This window comes from Lampetra planeri, chromosome 7 (genome assembly GCF_965212315.1).
Source record: "Lampetra planeri chromosome 7, kcLamPlan1.2.h2, whole genome shotgun sequence".
Taxonomy (NCBI): Eukaryota; Metazoa; Chordata; class Hyperoartia; order Petromyzontiformes; family Petromyzontidae; genus Lampetra; species Lampetra planeri.
Window position 1 is genome coordinate 16,375,096 of NC_136113.1, and position 15,941 is coordinate 16,391,036.

At 53.9% G+C, this 15,941-nt stretch overlaps 1 protein-coding gene across 1 annotated transcript; it reads left to right on the forward strand.

The window, feature by feature from the left end:
* Positions 1 to 506: 506 nt before the first annotated feature.
* LOC144720082 (potassium channel subfamily K member 1-like) lies at positions 507 to 15,019 on the forward strand. Its single transcript, XM_078596553.1, has 3 exons — positions 507 to 2,011; positions 10,048 to 10,443; positions 11,051 to 15,019. Exons 1-3 carry the CDS (start codon positions 1,657 to 1,659, stop codon positions 11,329 to 11,331), a joined length of 1,032 nt encoding a protein of 343 aa, XP_078452679.1. The 5' UTR covers positions 507 to 1,656; the 3' UTR covers positions 11,332 to 15,019.
* The last annotated feature ends 922 nt before the right edge of the window (positions 15,020 to 15,941 follow it).

The following is a 15,941-nucleotide window of genomic DNA, read 5'->3' on the forward strand; positions in this document are numbered from 1 at the left end:
GCGCCCGAGTTGGATTGCCGTCTACGGCGATATCCGAACCGGTCGTGGCCTTCCCCTAGGCCGACTCGGCCGCGAATGCGTGGCCCAACTGGTCCGGTGCGGTAACCTAAATCAGAACCGGGGAGACAAAGGCGGCCGGGGAGGTGGTTCGGCTCGGACGACACCAGCAACTTTCGTGCGCCGTGCCGTCCCCTACAATAAACATCATAATCTGCCACGATCCATCCACTGCTGGGTGCCATCCTCCCCCGCGCCAAGTCGCCACGGCTGCATGTCTCTTACGGTTCTGCATGACGCCCAGTCATCGCACCTCGCTCACAGCGGCACATTCCCCACACACGCGATGCGGGCTTTTTTTTTGCGCGCGCGCGCGTGTGTGTGTAGTACGTGGGTCGCACGTACGTATGTCGAAGGTTGCGCTGTTTTGATCGTGATGCGTTCACTTGGAAACGAGGAAGCGTCCTCCCACCCTCGTTCATGAAGCGACGCGCCGTGGACGGCCGCGTCACGCCGTGACGCCGTGACGCGGGGCTCCATCCTCCTCCTCTTCCCCCATCCCCACTCCCACATCCCCGGGCAAACGCCACCACCGCTACCACCCACGTCCCCTGCATAATTACACACGCCAGTACAGCCACTCGCACCGCCAGCGCATCACCCACACAGACACTCACTCTCTCTCTCTCGGTGTCTCGCACGCACGGACGCGCCCACCCTGCTCCCGGCGCACGCCATCCACATACCCTCCTCGTTACGCGCAGCGGTGTGTTGCCGCGCACACGCCGGCAAACACACAACCCTCCACCCTCCACCCTCGCGCTCGGGCGGAGGCTGTTCACGGTCGTGAAGGGTCCCCCGAGTTGAAGCGCCGCCTCTGCCGCTGCTGCCGCTGCCGCTTGCGCGAGTCGCGTGCGCCGCCCGGTAGGTGACTCGGCGGCGAGGGTGACCTTGCGTCCTGCACAGAAGCCGCCTCGTCAATTGGCCGCCGCGTGAGGATGGTGGATGGTGGTCCCCGGGCTTCGGTGAGCAGCCCGTGTCCACCCACGGGGGGGGACGCGCGGAGAGCCGCCTCGTAGCGGCTCGCGAGGTGGACACCACGTCTGCGCTGTTGCTTCGCCCCGGAGTGTTTGTTGTAAACGGCCGTCGCGTGTGGATTTAAAGGCACCGACCTGAACAATTCGCCAGGGGCTGTCTCGGGGTTTCGGCATCTTAGGAAGGGCGTGCGGCTTTCATCCGTAGAGTCCCGTCCGTCCATCCAGAGACGATTGCGCTGTGGCAACTGCATCGATCCCCTTGCACGGGTGGTGTTGTTCCATGGCGATAAGATCGGAGGTGGCGACGACTTCCGCTACCGTCACCGCCAGCGTCGGCTTCTGATTCAGCTCGGCCAGGATCAGACGAATTGTCACCTCCGCAAAGCGGCACGTTTATATCATCGCTAACGTCAGCGGCAGACCATTTGTCGGCTTCACCGGCAGAAATCCATCACTTCCACCACCGCCAGCACACTATTACCTTCACTAGCAAGCAGCAGCAGCATCCGTCACCACCACCACCAGCAGAGCCGCCACCACAATCACATCATCCATCCACACTCCCTCCTCCACCGACACCTCCATCGCATTCCCCCCCCGCCCAACAAGCGCCACCGCCACCATGCTGCAGTCCCTGGCCACGAGCTCGTGCGGGAGGATTCTGGAGCAGCGCCGCTCGGCGTGTGTCTTCCTGGGCCTCCTGCTCGCCTACGCGGTCTACCTCGTGGTGGGCGCCGCCGTCTTCTCGGCGCTCGAGCGCCCGGCCGAGCAGGACCTGCGAGACGACCTGCGCAGCCTGCGCACCAAGTTCCTGGCGGACCACCCGTGCGTGCGCGACGCCGAGCTGGAGACCTTCCTCGAGAAGGTCATGGGCGCCAGCAACTACGGCGTGTCGGTGCTCAACAACGCATCGGGGCGCGTCAATTGGGACTTCACGTCGGCGCTGTTCTTCGCCAGCACCGTGCTCACCACCACCGGTAAGCCGGCATTGCCTCGAAGTCCTCGTTTAAGAGAGACAACAGCAGCAGCAGCATCAACCGCCGCTTAGCTCGATGGGCCTCGCCAGCTGGAATGCGGTGCGCGGGTTGAGAGAGCGACGCTCAACGCCCGAGCCGAGCGCGTTTTGTTGACGGAGCGAGTTTAAGCTGTTTGCCTGGCTTGGGTGCATCTGTGACAAAGTGGTGTCGTTTACCTGGGAGGCCCGGGTGATTGGAAGGGATAGTTTGTTTTATTTTTTGCAGGGCCCCTGAATGAATCTGCAACTCAAAAGCGCTTGACACGGCATCTCATGGCACCCGTGCCAATGCCCAGCTGTCCCTGTGTGGCACAAAGCGCATGCAGTGTCGGCTCTTTAGTCTGATAGGAGAGAGTCATTTAACTTTGAGGTTTTTTCTACAATTAAGTAATTTACGGAATATTTACACCATAACGCCAGCACACATGCCCTTGAAAAAAATAACATGGAATCTGTAATGTCCAATATGCATCAGACAACGCGTGTAACCACGGTTAATGCACCTCCAGTAATGACCAGGGTGGCTGCTGGGCACGAACTGCGAGCCTCTGCATCGGGTGGCAAAACCTCCCAAGTTTGGTTGAGGAGTATCGGGTGACATCGTTTGGGAAGGTCAATGCGTTGGCAGTGGCTTCATCATCGGTGGCACCTTCTCCCCCCTGGGAATGGACGCGTGCCCGTGCGTGTGCAGCTTCCTAGGAGAGCGGCTGCAATGGCCATCGCACGTCTTGCCGACGCATTATAATCATCAACACACCTCGTGGTCTCACCCGAGTCTGGACAACCCAAGGTGGATGTAAAAAAGAACTCCTAGAATTGAAGCTTCGGGATCATTGTTGTATTTGGGTGGCGCAGTGGTTGGCACGTCGTGCTGTGACCTCTGCGACCCGAGTTTAAATACTGACCACGGCTAAAATCAGTGGTGAGATCTCTAGCCTGCTTCCTCAGCCACCGACTTCACCAATTCACACTGACCGGCATGGTGAAGTATGGTCAAACAATACCCATGACTGATACAGCACGGGGGAGGCCTTCATCCAACGGTGGATTGACAAAGTTCCTGTATTGACGTTCTGTTAGGATGTCTCAAAGTGTTCCGTCCGCCGTGAGTAGGGTGTTCAACAGACGCTGTTATATGAAAAAAATAAGAATCGGTTTTACCCTTTCTGGCATTAAAACAGTTGTTAAGATGTTCAAACACCAAATAGAAACCTTTTGCAACAAATGGTGTCTGCGTTAACCACACGTACTTGTGATGAACATGCAAACAAAACATGCACTGATAATATATGGCGTTGTCTTTGAAACTGATTGGTCTACACCAGAGCCAGCCTTCTTTGGGGCCAAGTCTCGCCAGTGTCAGACCAGAGAACGCCAAAAGGCGTTTTCTTTCCAGAAAGGGGAAACCCTATTCTTGCTTTTTTATACTTTGACACTGTCAAAAAATGTCCGATGTTAGCCGCTGTGATGCCATGATTTGCCGTCTGAATAAGCTACCTTTTTTCTACTCTGTCATGGCCCTAATTAGGACATTACTGAATTGAAAAGAAACCCGCAATCAGAAAATACTACAAATAATCCTAAATAACAATGGTCCCCGTGCGTGCGATATACTTGTACATGGCCTCTCGGTTGGTTGAATAACAAGGTGGTAGAAATCTACGAAATGCACAAACGTTCACGTATAATTTGTGGCACAGGCAGGGTAGGGCAGGCTTGTTGAGATGGGATTTCGTGAGAAGGAACCACACCATGTCGAGCACACACTGACAGTTTTCCCGATCAACCAGTCCCCCCGATTAAACTGCCCCAAACGCACAAAACAAACTTGGGGCCACCGTGAACAAAAAATTAGCCCATTCAGCAAAACACGGCTTCCTCCACCTACGCAACTTGATAATGATCGCCATGCTGGCATTAAACGCCAAGGATTGTGCGCTTGCTGATTAGCAGGCATGGAAACATGGCTTGTAGACGGGATGAAGATTCATCATTTTTTGGGGTTCCCAACCGGTTTCAAGAATCGATGTATTGGTTTTGTCTCAGCATCACGGCGTTTGTATTATTTCGAATTATGTTTCGTTTTGAATAGTTTAGTTTGCTCCAATTGCCTAAGTAGATCAACGTGATAGCTTTTTTTTGGGGTTAGATCAAGTAAATAAACCCACCACCACCCGACACAGCCAATTAGTAAGGTTTGTCACGTAAACAAAATATGCCAATTTGTTACTAGTACAGCACAATGGTGTGTTGGAGAGTAAACCTACAACATTTGCAATTTGCGTACGACGTTTCACCAGCAATAACAATTATCATCATCAGGCGATAGCCAGATTTATCAACATACCACCAACATAAGTTGTGGATAATCCATTCGTGCATGATTCGATTTGCGTCTCGTGCGAGTGTAAACATCGATTCGTCGCTATACCCATAATAACTTCACAATGTACTCGCTGGTAGTGAACTTTAAAGCACTGCCCCATTTACTGATTGACGGGCATGGGACGTTGCCTTGAGTTGGGATTAGACCCCACAACGATGGGCTGGCACCAACTGCTGACTGAAACATCTACTCCTTGAGTCAGCTTAAGGGGTGGTTCAGCAATGGGCATTCTTCACGGCAGGGAGAGAGAGAGTCGAGTGGAAACTTGTGACTTACAGTTAAGAACCACGTTTTACAATGTGCAGTGTTTGTTTATGACCAATATTTTCAACACAGCTGCCAACACAGTAAGTGCAGCCAACTGAATGTGTGACCTATCAGAGCTTGAGACCCGATGGCTTTCCCTGTGGCCGGGAAGCTTGGCTAACAGCCAGTAAAGGGTTGGGGACCTCTCAGTGGTTTCGGAGAAGGTGAGGTGCGTGTCGGTACACGCTCGTGGCAACACCTGACCCGTGACGCCACCCTCCATCGACACTCAAAATCATCCTCCCAAGCGCGTCACAGGGCGTGCGCGTGCGCGACCGACCTAATAACTCCGCGTCGACATCAACTTCCGCGACCGACTGCGGTACCCGCTTGACCGACAAGACGCGACCGGGGCCCTTGAGCGTGCCTTGTTTTATACCGCGTGGCCAAGCGACTATCAGCCAGCGGTCCTGTGAGCAAACAAACGCGACAGGTTGTTAGGGCCAAGGTGCATTCACGGGGGAGCTGGGGTTGGGCAGGGCAGCGACACGACACGTACAGTGCTCAAACCACATTTCCCTATCGCCTGCCCAAATGGAATTTGCATCAAGCGCTTGGCAAGCCTAATGAGCGTGCCGTAGCGGTGCATCACAATCGGAGAGTCGATGATCACTACATATTCATGAGCATTAAACACATTAGCTGAAATGAGAAGCCTACTTTGGCTTTCTAGGTGGTATATATATGAGGGCCATTACCTGAAAAGTCGCCTAATATATATTTTCAATGTTGAGGCCACACAGTGTTGTCGATGAACGTGTTGAGTCATGAGCAGAGTAAGAAGCGCAGGGGTTGGTCGCTGTGTAACCGTCAAATTTGCCATCACGATTTGGGGGGAGGGGGGTTCTGGATTTGGTTAAAAAAAACTATGACATGCAACGTTTTCGCAAATTAATGTAATCGGGGAAAATGTGATGCACGTATCTCGGGTACGAGAATCGTTTGAAAATGACGCATTGTTACGTGCCGAGAGGCCAGCGGAGTGCGTCTGCCGGCCTTGATCGTTGTGTTCCGCTACGCGCTGAAGCACCGAGCTCGCAGTGCGGGTGCCAGCATTCTCCACTGGCGACGTAAATAATATGCTGGAGTATCTACACGGCCAACGAGCTGAAGATTTGAGCGATGGCCTTTTTTCATCGCGGCCAGATGACGGCGTTTTAAAAATGTGCAGTGTTTGCCGATGGCAAATGCCGTCAGCGTGTGCGTCATTACACAACTGCCAGCACGGTCAGCAACTGCCAGCCTATTAAAGGGACACCGCATCGGAGTTTGAGGAGCCGTTCTTCACAGCTTCGCTCGTGGCTGGAAGCTTTGCGAGCAGCAAAGAAACTTCAGAGGCCCCCCGGTATCCTCTGATTTGCCGTCGATTGAAAATTTGTGGTCGCACGAGGGCAGCCCTGCGAATTGGAACGTATGGTCCGGATGCGTCAAATATGTGGGCAATCATGAGAATAATCGTGAAGTGGCCTTTTTTTAACTCGGGCACCGCACGTCAACGGGAGTCTTGATTCATGATAATCCAGAAAAAGCAAAAGCCGCGAATTGTGCACGTCTTCGGAGGTGAACGCTTGATGAAGGAGGTTTTGTAAGAGAAGGAAGTTGGGAAAGAGGCCAAGAGGCGGAAAAGATATATGCTGGCTTGGAGGGGGCACGTACAGTGAAATGGAGAAAGCTCCAGATTGGACGGGATGGACGGAGATTGGGCCAAGGATCTGGCACTGGGCAGACGACCTAAGAAAACAAGTAGGCCAACCAATTAGGAATGTAATTCAGATAGAAATAAAATATTTTTTTTCAACAGGGATAATTGTCAAAATAATAATAATTTTGATGTAGAAAGCATCCTTTAACAATGCATCTACGAGTGCCATGCATGTAAAGCAGGGACATTAGTGAGCAGTAACCGGAGAGAGAGAGACTCAAGAGAAAGATGGAGAAACTAGAGAGAGCGAGAGGAGGCCTGGCCTTCAGCAGGGACATAAACGTCTCAATCGACAGCCAGTTCGTGACCTCCCAGGGGCAGGAAAGTCCAAATAAAAACCCGGTGGTCACCCCCGGCGCGGAGCCTGGAGCGCTCTGTTGGCGTCAAACGCACTCGATGCACTCGGACTGGCTTTTTCGTCCACACTGGGATGGTGACGGGACATTCCGTGTTGTGTATATGTGTCGGACCGCCGACTAATTCCGCAATTGAGCCACAGCCTGTAGAACTATCGACAGTCAACTACAAAATATCACGCCCAGATGTGCCACGAGCATCATTTTGAAAAGGTTGCCTAATTTGTGGAACCGTCTACTTGTAAACAAATCAAACTTGTTCGGGCTCCTGAAGATTTCGTTTCTTAACAAACTGAGATACAACCAATTATCACGCAGAACAGAAAATTAGAGGCAGATTGGTGATGTAATATATATTTATTTTCTGCGTTTTTTGCATTATATTGGAGTTGTCCTATGGAGAGACTGGCCCCCTGCCAGAGGAACGTGGAATTTACACCCTGGCTCAGGATCTCCAGTAGAGACGAGCAACCACCGAACGTTCTGTTGAGCCTGGGGGGCACCCGAGCCTAACGTGGAGCGGCATCCAACAGCCGAGTAAAACACTGGCAGTGTTCACAGCTGCCAGTGTCAAGTCTGCATCGGCCGGCCACACAAAGCCCGAAGTGTTACTCCTCCGACTGCCACGTCACCGCATTCGGCAGTGCAGGTCAAATAAATCTGTGGGAAACTCCCAGGCCCCCAGACTCTTCGTTTGAAAGCCAGCGAGTTTGTCAGGTGTGACCCACGCAAAAGAAGTCCGACTACTGCTCTCTGCACTTTTTTTTTGTCCCCATCCCACCCCGCGAACGCCTTTGTCCTGTGGGGCGGGAGGCAGGGGGGGCGGTGGCCGCACTGAGAACGCAACTTCTCTGCCAGTCGAGTCTGCCGCACCCAGCCAGGCAGGAAAGAAAACGGCTAGGCGGAGGGAACTGGCAGGAAACGAATAAGGAGCAGCTCCTCGGTTATCGTCACCCTGTGGAATACGTTTGCATCGAGCAGGCATAGCCATGATAACTTATTTACATAATAAAACATCAAGTCGTTTCCCACGAGCTTATACAAATCCCGCTGAAATCAAAGAGGTAGTTTCCATTAACCAAGGCTTCGGTGAAGTGGTGGTGTAGTGGTTGGTGCACTGAACCATAAACCCGGTGACCTGAGTTCTATTCCCAGCCTTGGTCGTACAAACTCCCATCAACCGCCACGACACGGGGAGGCCTTCGTACAGCAGTGGATTGACCGACAAATAAAGGGGCTGTAAGTTTAATTAACCGAGGCGTAGAACGGGAGGGCCGGTTGTGTATGTGTCACTTGTTTGAAAGGCGCAATTACTGTAAGGAGGCTGGGCTGTTGAGAAGTTCCATAAGTCATCACGACGGTGAGTCGGTTGGGGTTTGCGGTCGGTGCTAAACTTCAGCATTTGCTCCCATCTCACAACTGCAGGCCAACCGGTGCGAACACGCGGAAACACACACGCACACACGCACGCACACACACACGCACACACACACGCACACACACGCACACACACGCACGCACACGCACACACACGCACACGGCCTCGCGACCACGCAGACGATCGGTAACATAGCAGCCTTGCCAGAGCCTCCGCGAGGAATCGCCGCACCCACGTCCCCCTCTCTAACTCTGCACCTCGAGAGGCCAGTGGGTGTGTGAGCGTGTGTGTGGCCTCACTACCCAGGGGTCACCGGGAGAGGGCGCAGTTGTGCGGTCCCCCGGAAGGTTTTTAAGATCGGCATGAATTGTGCCCCTCTGTTAACAGTGACCAGGGCAGCACAAATAAAGCATGACCAATCGGATGAACAACACAACCGGAGACGACAAGAATGGATTATCGAACTGAACTATGACCCCGAATCGTGACGGTTTAACGTGGGGTCGGTGGGGAGGGTGCCCGAGCGCTGGAGGCTCAGCAAGCTGCAGAAGGGGCTCTTTACCGGGCCATGCGGAGGCCACTCGGGTTGCCACCTGGCTTGATTTCCCCCCAGGATCGTCCTCATGTCGAGGCAGCTGTCCTGGGACAATCTGCAAGTCTGCATTTACTGCAACGCTTGGACAGAGCCACGTTACATTCACCACGAGAGACAATGCGCTCATATGCAGTTCTCCCCTCTTCCGCTGTTGCGAGATATCATCATCATTATTATTATTTTACCCGTAATATGTCCTGGTGTTTTGTACCTCAGAGGTGGCAATCCTAGAGGCAACATCCAAGACAGCGGTAGTGTCGGGAATCTGAACCTTCACAGAGTAAGACATACACATGAGGCTCGCGAAGCGTTATGGTTTTTATCGGTGAACCGTGTGTGGAAATTGTTTGCCGCTGGCTGGCTGTGGCCCGCCAGTAGGTGACTGTTAATTTATTAATTGATCTTTTATTATTTACGCGTGTATCATTAATTCACGAGTGCGTCTCGTTGTTTGGTTACGCGTCCGCTTTGGTTGTTCTGCCAAACGGCAGCTTTCACGCAAACTCAAAACAAGTCGTCGCACGCGACGCGGACATTTTTAATTGTTGGGATAACGCACACCGTTTACATTTTTTTAAATCTGCAGTAAATAAGTGATTACACAGCTTTGCAGAAGGTCCCAACGCGCTCCTGTGGGGGCCACGTAATTGGCAGGCTACAGTTTACAAACGCAAGTGCCCCGGAAAGCCCTTGGGATTCTTTGAGGCTCCCAGGTGGTTCCACTCGGTCTCAAACGTTGCTTACCCGAGTGGCTCTCTGCGTGTCCCAGCGTTTCAGTAAAATGACAAAAAAAAAACAATGCCGCGTGTTGTGTGCGCTCAGCCACCATAGATGAGACCCTGGGCGCGGGTGCAGGCGATTTACGCTACCCGCGTTGAGAGCGGTGGATCTCGTTGCTGGCTTTCTCTAGGCTCGTGACGAATCGCTCCCCCCCCCCACCACCACTCGCTCCAATAAACAATTTATTGTTTTGTCTTCTTGTTCGGCGTTTCTCTTGTACAGTTTAGTTTCCGTAACCTAAATGTAACGTTTGCATGGAGCGTCAATAATCGCTTCTCGCACCCACGATTCAATGCACGAATCGCGAGCGGAATTATTGACTTTAGCGACCACACGCCTTCAAATGTCGGAAAACTACGTTCGAACTTCGTTCAAACTTCGTTCAAACGCCGCGCGGCAGCTGATGCGGGCGACGCTCCAGCTCAAGTTCCCCCCCCCCCCTCCACCCGGTGCGTTCACGGCCGTAACCCCTTCGCTGTCCGCGTGCCCCCACAGGCTATGGCCACTCGGTGCCGCTGTCCGACGGCGGCAAGGCCTTCTGCATCATCTACTCGGTGGTGGGCATCCCCTTCACGCTGCTGCTGCTCACGGCCGTGGTGCAGCGCCTCATGACGCTGGTGACGCGCCGGCCCATCGCCTACATGCAGCGGCGGCTGGGCGCGTCGCGTCAGCGCGTCGCCACCGCGCACGCCGTCGTGCTGGCCGTCGTCGTCATCACCTGCTTCTTCTTCATCCCGGCCGGCATCTTCACGGCGCTCGAGACGAGCTGGAACTTCCTCGAGGCGTTCTACTTCTGCTTCATCTCGCTCAGCACCATCGGCCTGGGCGACTACGTGCCGGGCGAGGCCTACGGGCAGCACCTGCGCGAGCTTTACAAGTTCTGCGTCACCTGTGAGTGGCCTCGCGTGGTCGCGGCGAGAGTGAGACAAATGTGTGTATGTTTGACTTCTTTCGCACCGTACGTAGCTGACCGCGCTCGTCGGAGGTGCGGGGGAAGGAAAACGAAACTAAACACAAAAATCAGTTCTCAAGATATGAGCTTCCAATCTAGATTTTAAAAGACTTAAAAGTGCATAGCTCCAGTAGCTTCCGAATATCGGAAGAGCGTTCCAGACGGCCGCAGAAGCGCATCTGAAAGCGTGCGATGCGGTGATCCCTGGTAAGGAGATGGGGTGAGGGGGGGATGTGCGACATTGGACCCCGATGCTTCACGTTCACTGAGATGGACCTACGTTCGTCTCTTCGCGTAAAAGAAAGCCACGTTTTAGTTTGTCAGCTGATGCACCTTCCACAGTAATGTTATCCAGCAGCGTTTGTTTGTCAGGCTTGGTTAAACACGCTGGATGTGGACTTTAAGGGGGTGTTCCACCTTCGGGGGGGGGGGGGGGCAGGATGTGGGGGCGACCCCCATTTTCAAAAGTAATCGACCGCGATCAATAAACCTGACCGCTTGATCGTCCCGGCTCTAAAATCTTCTCGCCTTCACCCGTCGACTCAGGCTACCTGATCATCGGCCTGGTGGCCATGCTGCTCATGCTGGACACGGTGGGAGAGCTCTCCGAGATCCGCTACCTCTCCGGCATCTTCCACACGGGCGGTCCCGGCGGCAACGGCGGCGACGACGACGACGACCGCATCGGCATCGTGGACGGCGAGGAGCTCCCGGTGTCCACCGTCTCCGACCTCGCCGTCAACGGCGGCGGCGGCGAGAAGTCGAGCCAGCCGCTGGCGTTCAGCGGCCCCGCCTCCACCTACCACACCATGGGCAACGGGCAGTGAGGGCCGCGAGGCCTCCACGGGGTCCCGCGAGCCGGCCGGCCGGGCACCCCCCCCCCCCCCCTTCCACCACCCGGGGAAGGCCGTGCGACCGTTCACACCGTCCGCGTGCCTCCGCGTCGCCGTCGTGCGTCCCGCGGGGGCAGTGCGTGGGAGAGTCGGCCCAGCGTGGAGGTCACGCCAATACCTGCAGTTGTCTTTCATTCATAGTTATTAAATGGATGTAAAAGGAAATACAAAGAAATGTAAATCACTAATTTAAGATCGTCTTAAAATAGAATGCTTATAATGTTATTTGCGAATTGTTGTCTTTGTTGTGACTGATACAACAAAGGACACGTCGCTAGGCTTTGAACTATGAATGGGCTGCGTTGTGACCTCTAAGACATCCATCTCATGCCACTCTTGGACATGAAGGAACAACTGCGATTTCTGGTGGAATTTGGACTGGATCTGGGCCACATCTGATGAGGATACAAAGCCAGTGGCACAGCCATCCAGGCTACACGGGTGGCATAGGCCCTGGTGGCAAGGAATACAACTTGGTGCCCTGTTCAATTTCCCTGCGCTGTGTCGGCTGGCGCATGGGCCCCATGTGGTGGCCCCGGTGCAGTTGCAGTGGCTGCAGAATCGCGTTCTAGCCGCGAGTGAGGCAGCGCAGTGCTGCGTTCACACAACCACTGGCAACCACGCCGGCTCGGTCCGATGTATCCAAGTTGGCTCCACGAGCGGGCATCCCCACCGTAGACCTCCCGGCTTGATCCCATCCCAAGCGAGCTCGACGCCTGGGCCGCTTTGGAACGAGTCGCGAGGTTAAAGGGCCAACCATCACGATTCCTGCAGCGTGGGGATGTAGGCTTGGGCCTTGGTGCTGCTCCTGAGTCTGGTTCCCATTGGTCGTGGAAACGTAACACGAGTCGGACCGTCATTGTTGCTACAGTCATGTACAGTATACACGTAAACACTGAAGCTGCCGATATAAAAGCACTGTCCGTAAATAGACCATAAACTTAAGCTGTGTTGATGCATCGTGTCTAGGTACGTGGTCTTATAGCTATTGTTCCATATTCTAAGAGAGGGTTATAAGTGAATCGCCATTGAGAACCAGAAACAAATGAAGGATCGAATGATGTGTACTGCGTACATCCACACGCGCTACTGGCACTGGCGTCCTTCCGAGTTCTCTCGCTCTGCTACGCTGGCTTGCTGCCATTTAGCTCACGATGTGTCACCACGCCGCCCCAGGGGGACGGACTTGCCCTGCAAGTTGCCGCATGGAAACGTGCCCAGGGACGCGTACGGGGGGCACTTTCGTCACACGGTCGGTCGCTCGCTCGCGCATCGGACGGAATAAGCCCGCAGGCGTGTCCGCAGCCAGGACTGAGCGCAGTTGCACGGACGCGGTGGGAAGACCCGAGCGATGACGAATGTACAGTACGTGTGTTGAACTTCGTTCGCGTACCGTACGTAGCCAACCGTGCTAATCGGCGGTGCGGACGTGGGCAGAGCGTGACGCACGAACGCTGCTCCCTTCCCGCTTCCTCCCGTGACACGCTCTGCCGAGAGTTCCACCGCACCTTGCGCTACGGTGTGGACGTGAGCAAGCCACGGGTTAGTCGGCATCGGGCGCGCGCGGTCGCTGTCAGTCGGAGGCTGTGAGGATGCGTCGAGATCGATCGGTTAATATCGAGTATTCGGCTCGCGATGCGCGCGTTGACCAATGGACGTCCGTCGATTCGTACGCGTTGTACGTGAAGGGTTTACGACACCCACCCCGAAGCCCACGGGAGGTGTGAGCGCGTTCACTGTAATGTTTAGAACATTTTTTGTTTATCACCTGGTCGGGGTGCGTGGGGTGATTTATCTTGTCCGTAATTGTTAGTGTTTCGCGAGCAGCCGCAATGTATGTATGCTGAACTGCTTTCGCCCCCCAATCTCCGATTGGCACGGCGATGTTTTGCGTGCGCGTTGCGAGCGTTCGTTCTGCACAGAGACCCGCGCGCGCACCGGGCGCTTGTGGGAGTTGTCTGCTTTGGACGGTCACGCGACGCGCCGAGATGGGTTTCCGGTCCAGAGTCCTGCGCTGGGTGAACGTGCGGGAACCCAGAGAAAGACTTGGTCAAAGTGCCCGCGTTTTTGAGTCGAGGGCCTCTTCATGGAAGTCATCGTCGTCGAGTGAAGTTGAGGGGCAGCGGGGGCCAGTTTTCTCCCAGCAATTGTACAACCTCATCGCGGCCGCTTAACAATGAGCAGGGATGACTATCTTAATGACAGACGAATATATTAGCAGTTTCTTGTCGTAATTAACAATTAAGCTTAAATGGTAACGTTGATGTCTTGATGGGGTACGTAATCTACGTCTGTCATTAACACAAAAAAGCCCTCATCTCAAACGAGGATATCGGCCGTGTGTCAAAAATTATATACATTTATCACATTACGCTTTTGGTCGTAGGCTGGTATATAAACTCACGTTTCGTAAAATAGGTTGTGGTCATGTTGACATCACTAATCGACGTAGAGCGTTGCTGTTTTTTTTGTCGAACAGTTTTGAGGAAAAATCACTTTCAATTTCGATTTGTTGTCATGAGCCCTTGGTGCAGCGTAAACGTCTGGACGCCGGTGATTCGGAATGTGCGGCCTGGATCTTGAACTTTCGTGGACGTCGGAGAGGCGAGCCTCGGTGCAATGAGACTCTCGAGGAAGCGCCTTTGCCAACAACAACTGATGGCAAAAGTAGAGAGGGCAGTGCAGCAACATCCATTGTTGTACTGTACTTCTATGCCATCTCCGCCTTCACGAACCCGCACTGAGGAGCGCGACGAAGTGTGGCTAATTAATCCGCACGACCCTGCACACCGTGGCGTGTCGCTCATCCCGCAGCGGATCGATGCAAGGGCTGTTCACGGTATCGATAGGGGGGGTTGTGTTGCTGTCTCTCAGAGCAGCAGCAGCAGCAGCAACTGCGTTGCGCACCAGAGCTCAAGCCAGAACCCGAGAAGGCACGGAAGAGATTGAGAGGCCAGAGTGACCCTTGATGTCGTCGTCCTGCCTCCACCTCGAGTCGCCGCTCCCGCCGGATATTGTCACGAGTAGGGAGAGCCCCGTAACGGTGGATGCTACTCACGCGACCCGCTCGCTTTTTGTTACTTCTTCCCCGGTTTGACATTTGGTGGTCCATCGTTTCGATGTTGGTGCTTTCTGCGTGACTGCTGATGCGTCGATTCTTTCGCGAATCAGTCGGCTTGTTAAGGTGGCCACAGTTTAGATTTGGTAACCCCCCCCCCTCATTGTATTGCCTTGTGCCACCACCTTTATGGTATTGTTGACCCCCCCAATTAGGTCATGCAGGATGGAGCGGTGCGACGTGACGCCCATGCTGGCTTTCTGACCTCCGCTGTACAAACGAACCAACGCCGCTTCCTCCATTTAGTTTTGTCGAGAGCAACGCCACGCGCTTCGTGCAATCACGTCGTTCTCTCGGCTGTTGAACCGCGCCGCTGATAATACCGTAACAAATAATCCTCTCACGTTGTTTACAAGAGCGCGGCGCAACGGATCACACACAAGGGAACAAACGCAGGGACCTCACGTGTAAGGGACGTCGGTTGAACATGTAACTTGGGGAGCGGCACGCGAATGGCCATTGTCGCGCGTCAAAAAATAAATGTTTTTTGCCGTGTGCGTGAAACGCGATTGCGCCTGTGGGTTTTGTGGCGGGCTGACTCGTGTTGTCACTGCGAACCCGATCGGTTTTGGAATCGCGCAGTGCCCAAGAGTTTTGTTTTCAATAAAGCCGCGTTGGTCATCCTTGGAGGAGACTTTTGCCGACGACTGCACAGAGAACCGCCCCCGTGGAGAGGGTAGCGTCGTGCAGAGTGGCAATGTGGGAGAGGCCCTTCATCCAGCAGTGGATGGAATGTAAATGATGAACTAAAGATAAACAATAAACACTGCAACTGGTATGGCCAAACAGGCCACAACAATGCAAAATAAAATATCTACAAATTACTGAATGTGGGTTTACACCGAGCAAACTCGCCCCCTACAGGAAAACTTGCCAGGGCCCTCCTGAAAAATCTGGATATTGAATTTATTCTGGAGGAATCTGATGAGCTATGAAGCTCATATTTCACAGAATGTCTGGCAGAGTGGAGATTCGGTGAGGCTCTACCAGATAAACCATCATCATCAAAATATTAGGGCGGAGTTGTCAATCCTATCACCAGAACGATTAAACCTGTGTGACGTGTGAACACGACCTGCATACACTCACAAATAGTATTTCTGATGCGCACGCTACGATGCAGGTACAGAATTGCAAGCATGGATTGTCGAGACGGCGAGGGATGACGACGGCTTGCGGAGGCCTTCATCCAGCAGTGGACGGACCATGGCTAATCGTCGTGATCCGGCAACAGCCTCCAACTGAAATCGCGCATCGTTCAGAGTGCGACCATTCACGTGTCCTCGAACGACAGGCGTGGCACCCACCGCGTGTTCACGCCGACCAATTGGGGAATGGGCTTCCGTCACTGTGACCTCTTGCTGACCTGGGAAAGGCAAGAGGCCTGCGCTCGCGCACGCCACCGGCAGAGGGCAGCATCTCCCTG

Coding starts and splice junctions, on each gene's coding strand:
- LOC144720082 (XM_078596553.1), top strand. CDS start 1,657: ATGCTGCAGTCCCTGGCCACGAGCTCGTGCGGGAGGATTCTGGAGCAG. Junction 2,012..10,047: donor CACCGTGCTCACCACCACCG/GTAAGCCGGCAT, acceptor GTGCCCCCACAG/GCTATGGCCACTCGGTGCCG. Junction 10,444..11,050: donor TTACAAGTTCTGCGTCACCT/GTGAGTGGCCTC, acceptor CCGTCGACTCAG/GCTACCTGATCATCGGCCTG.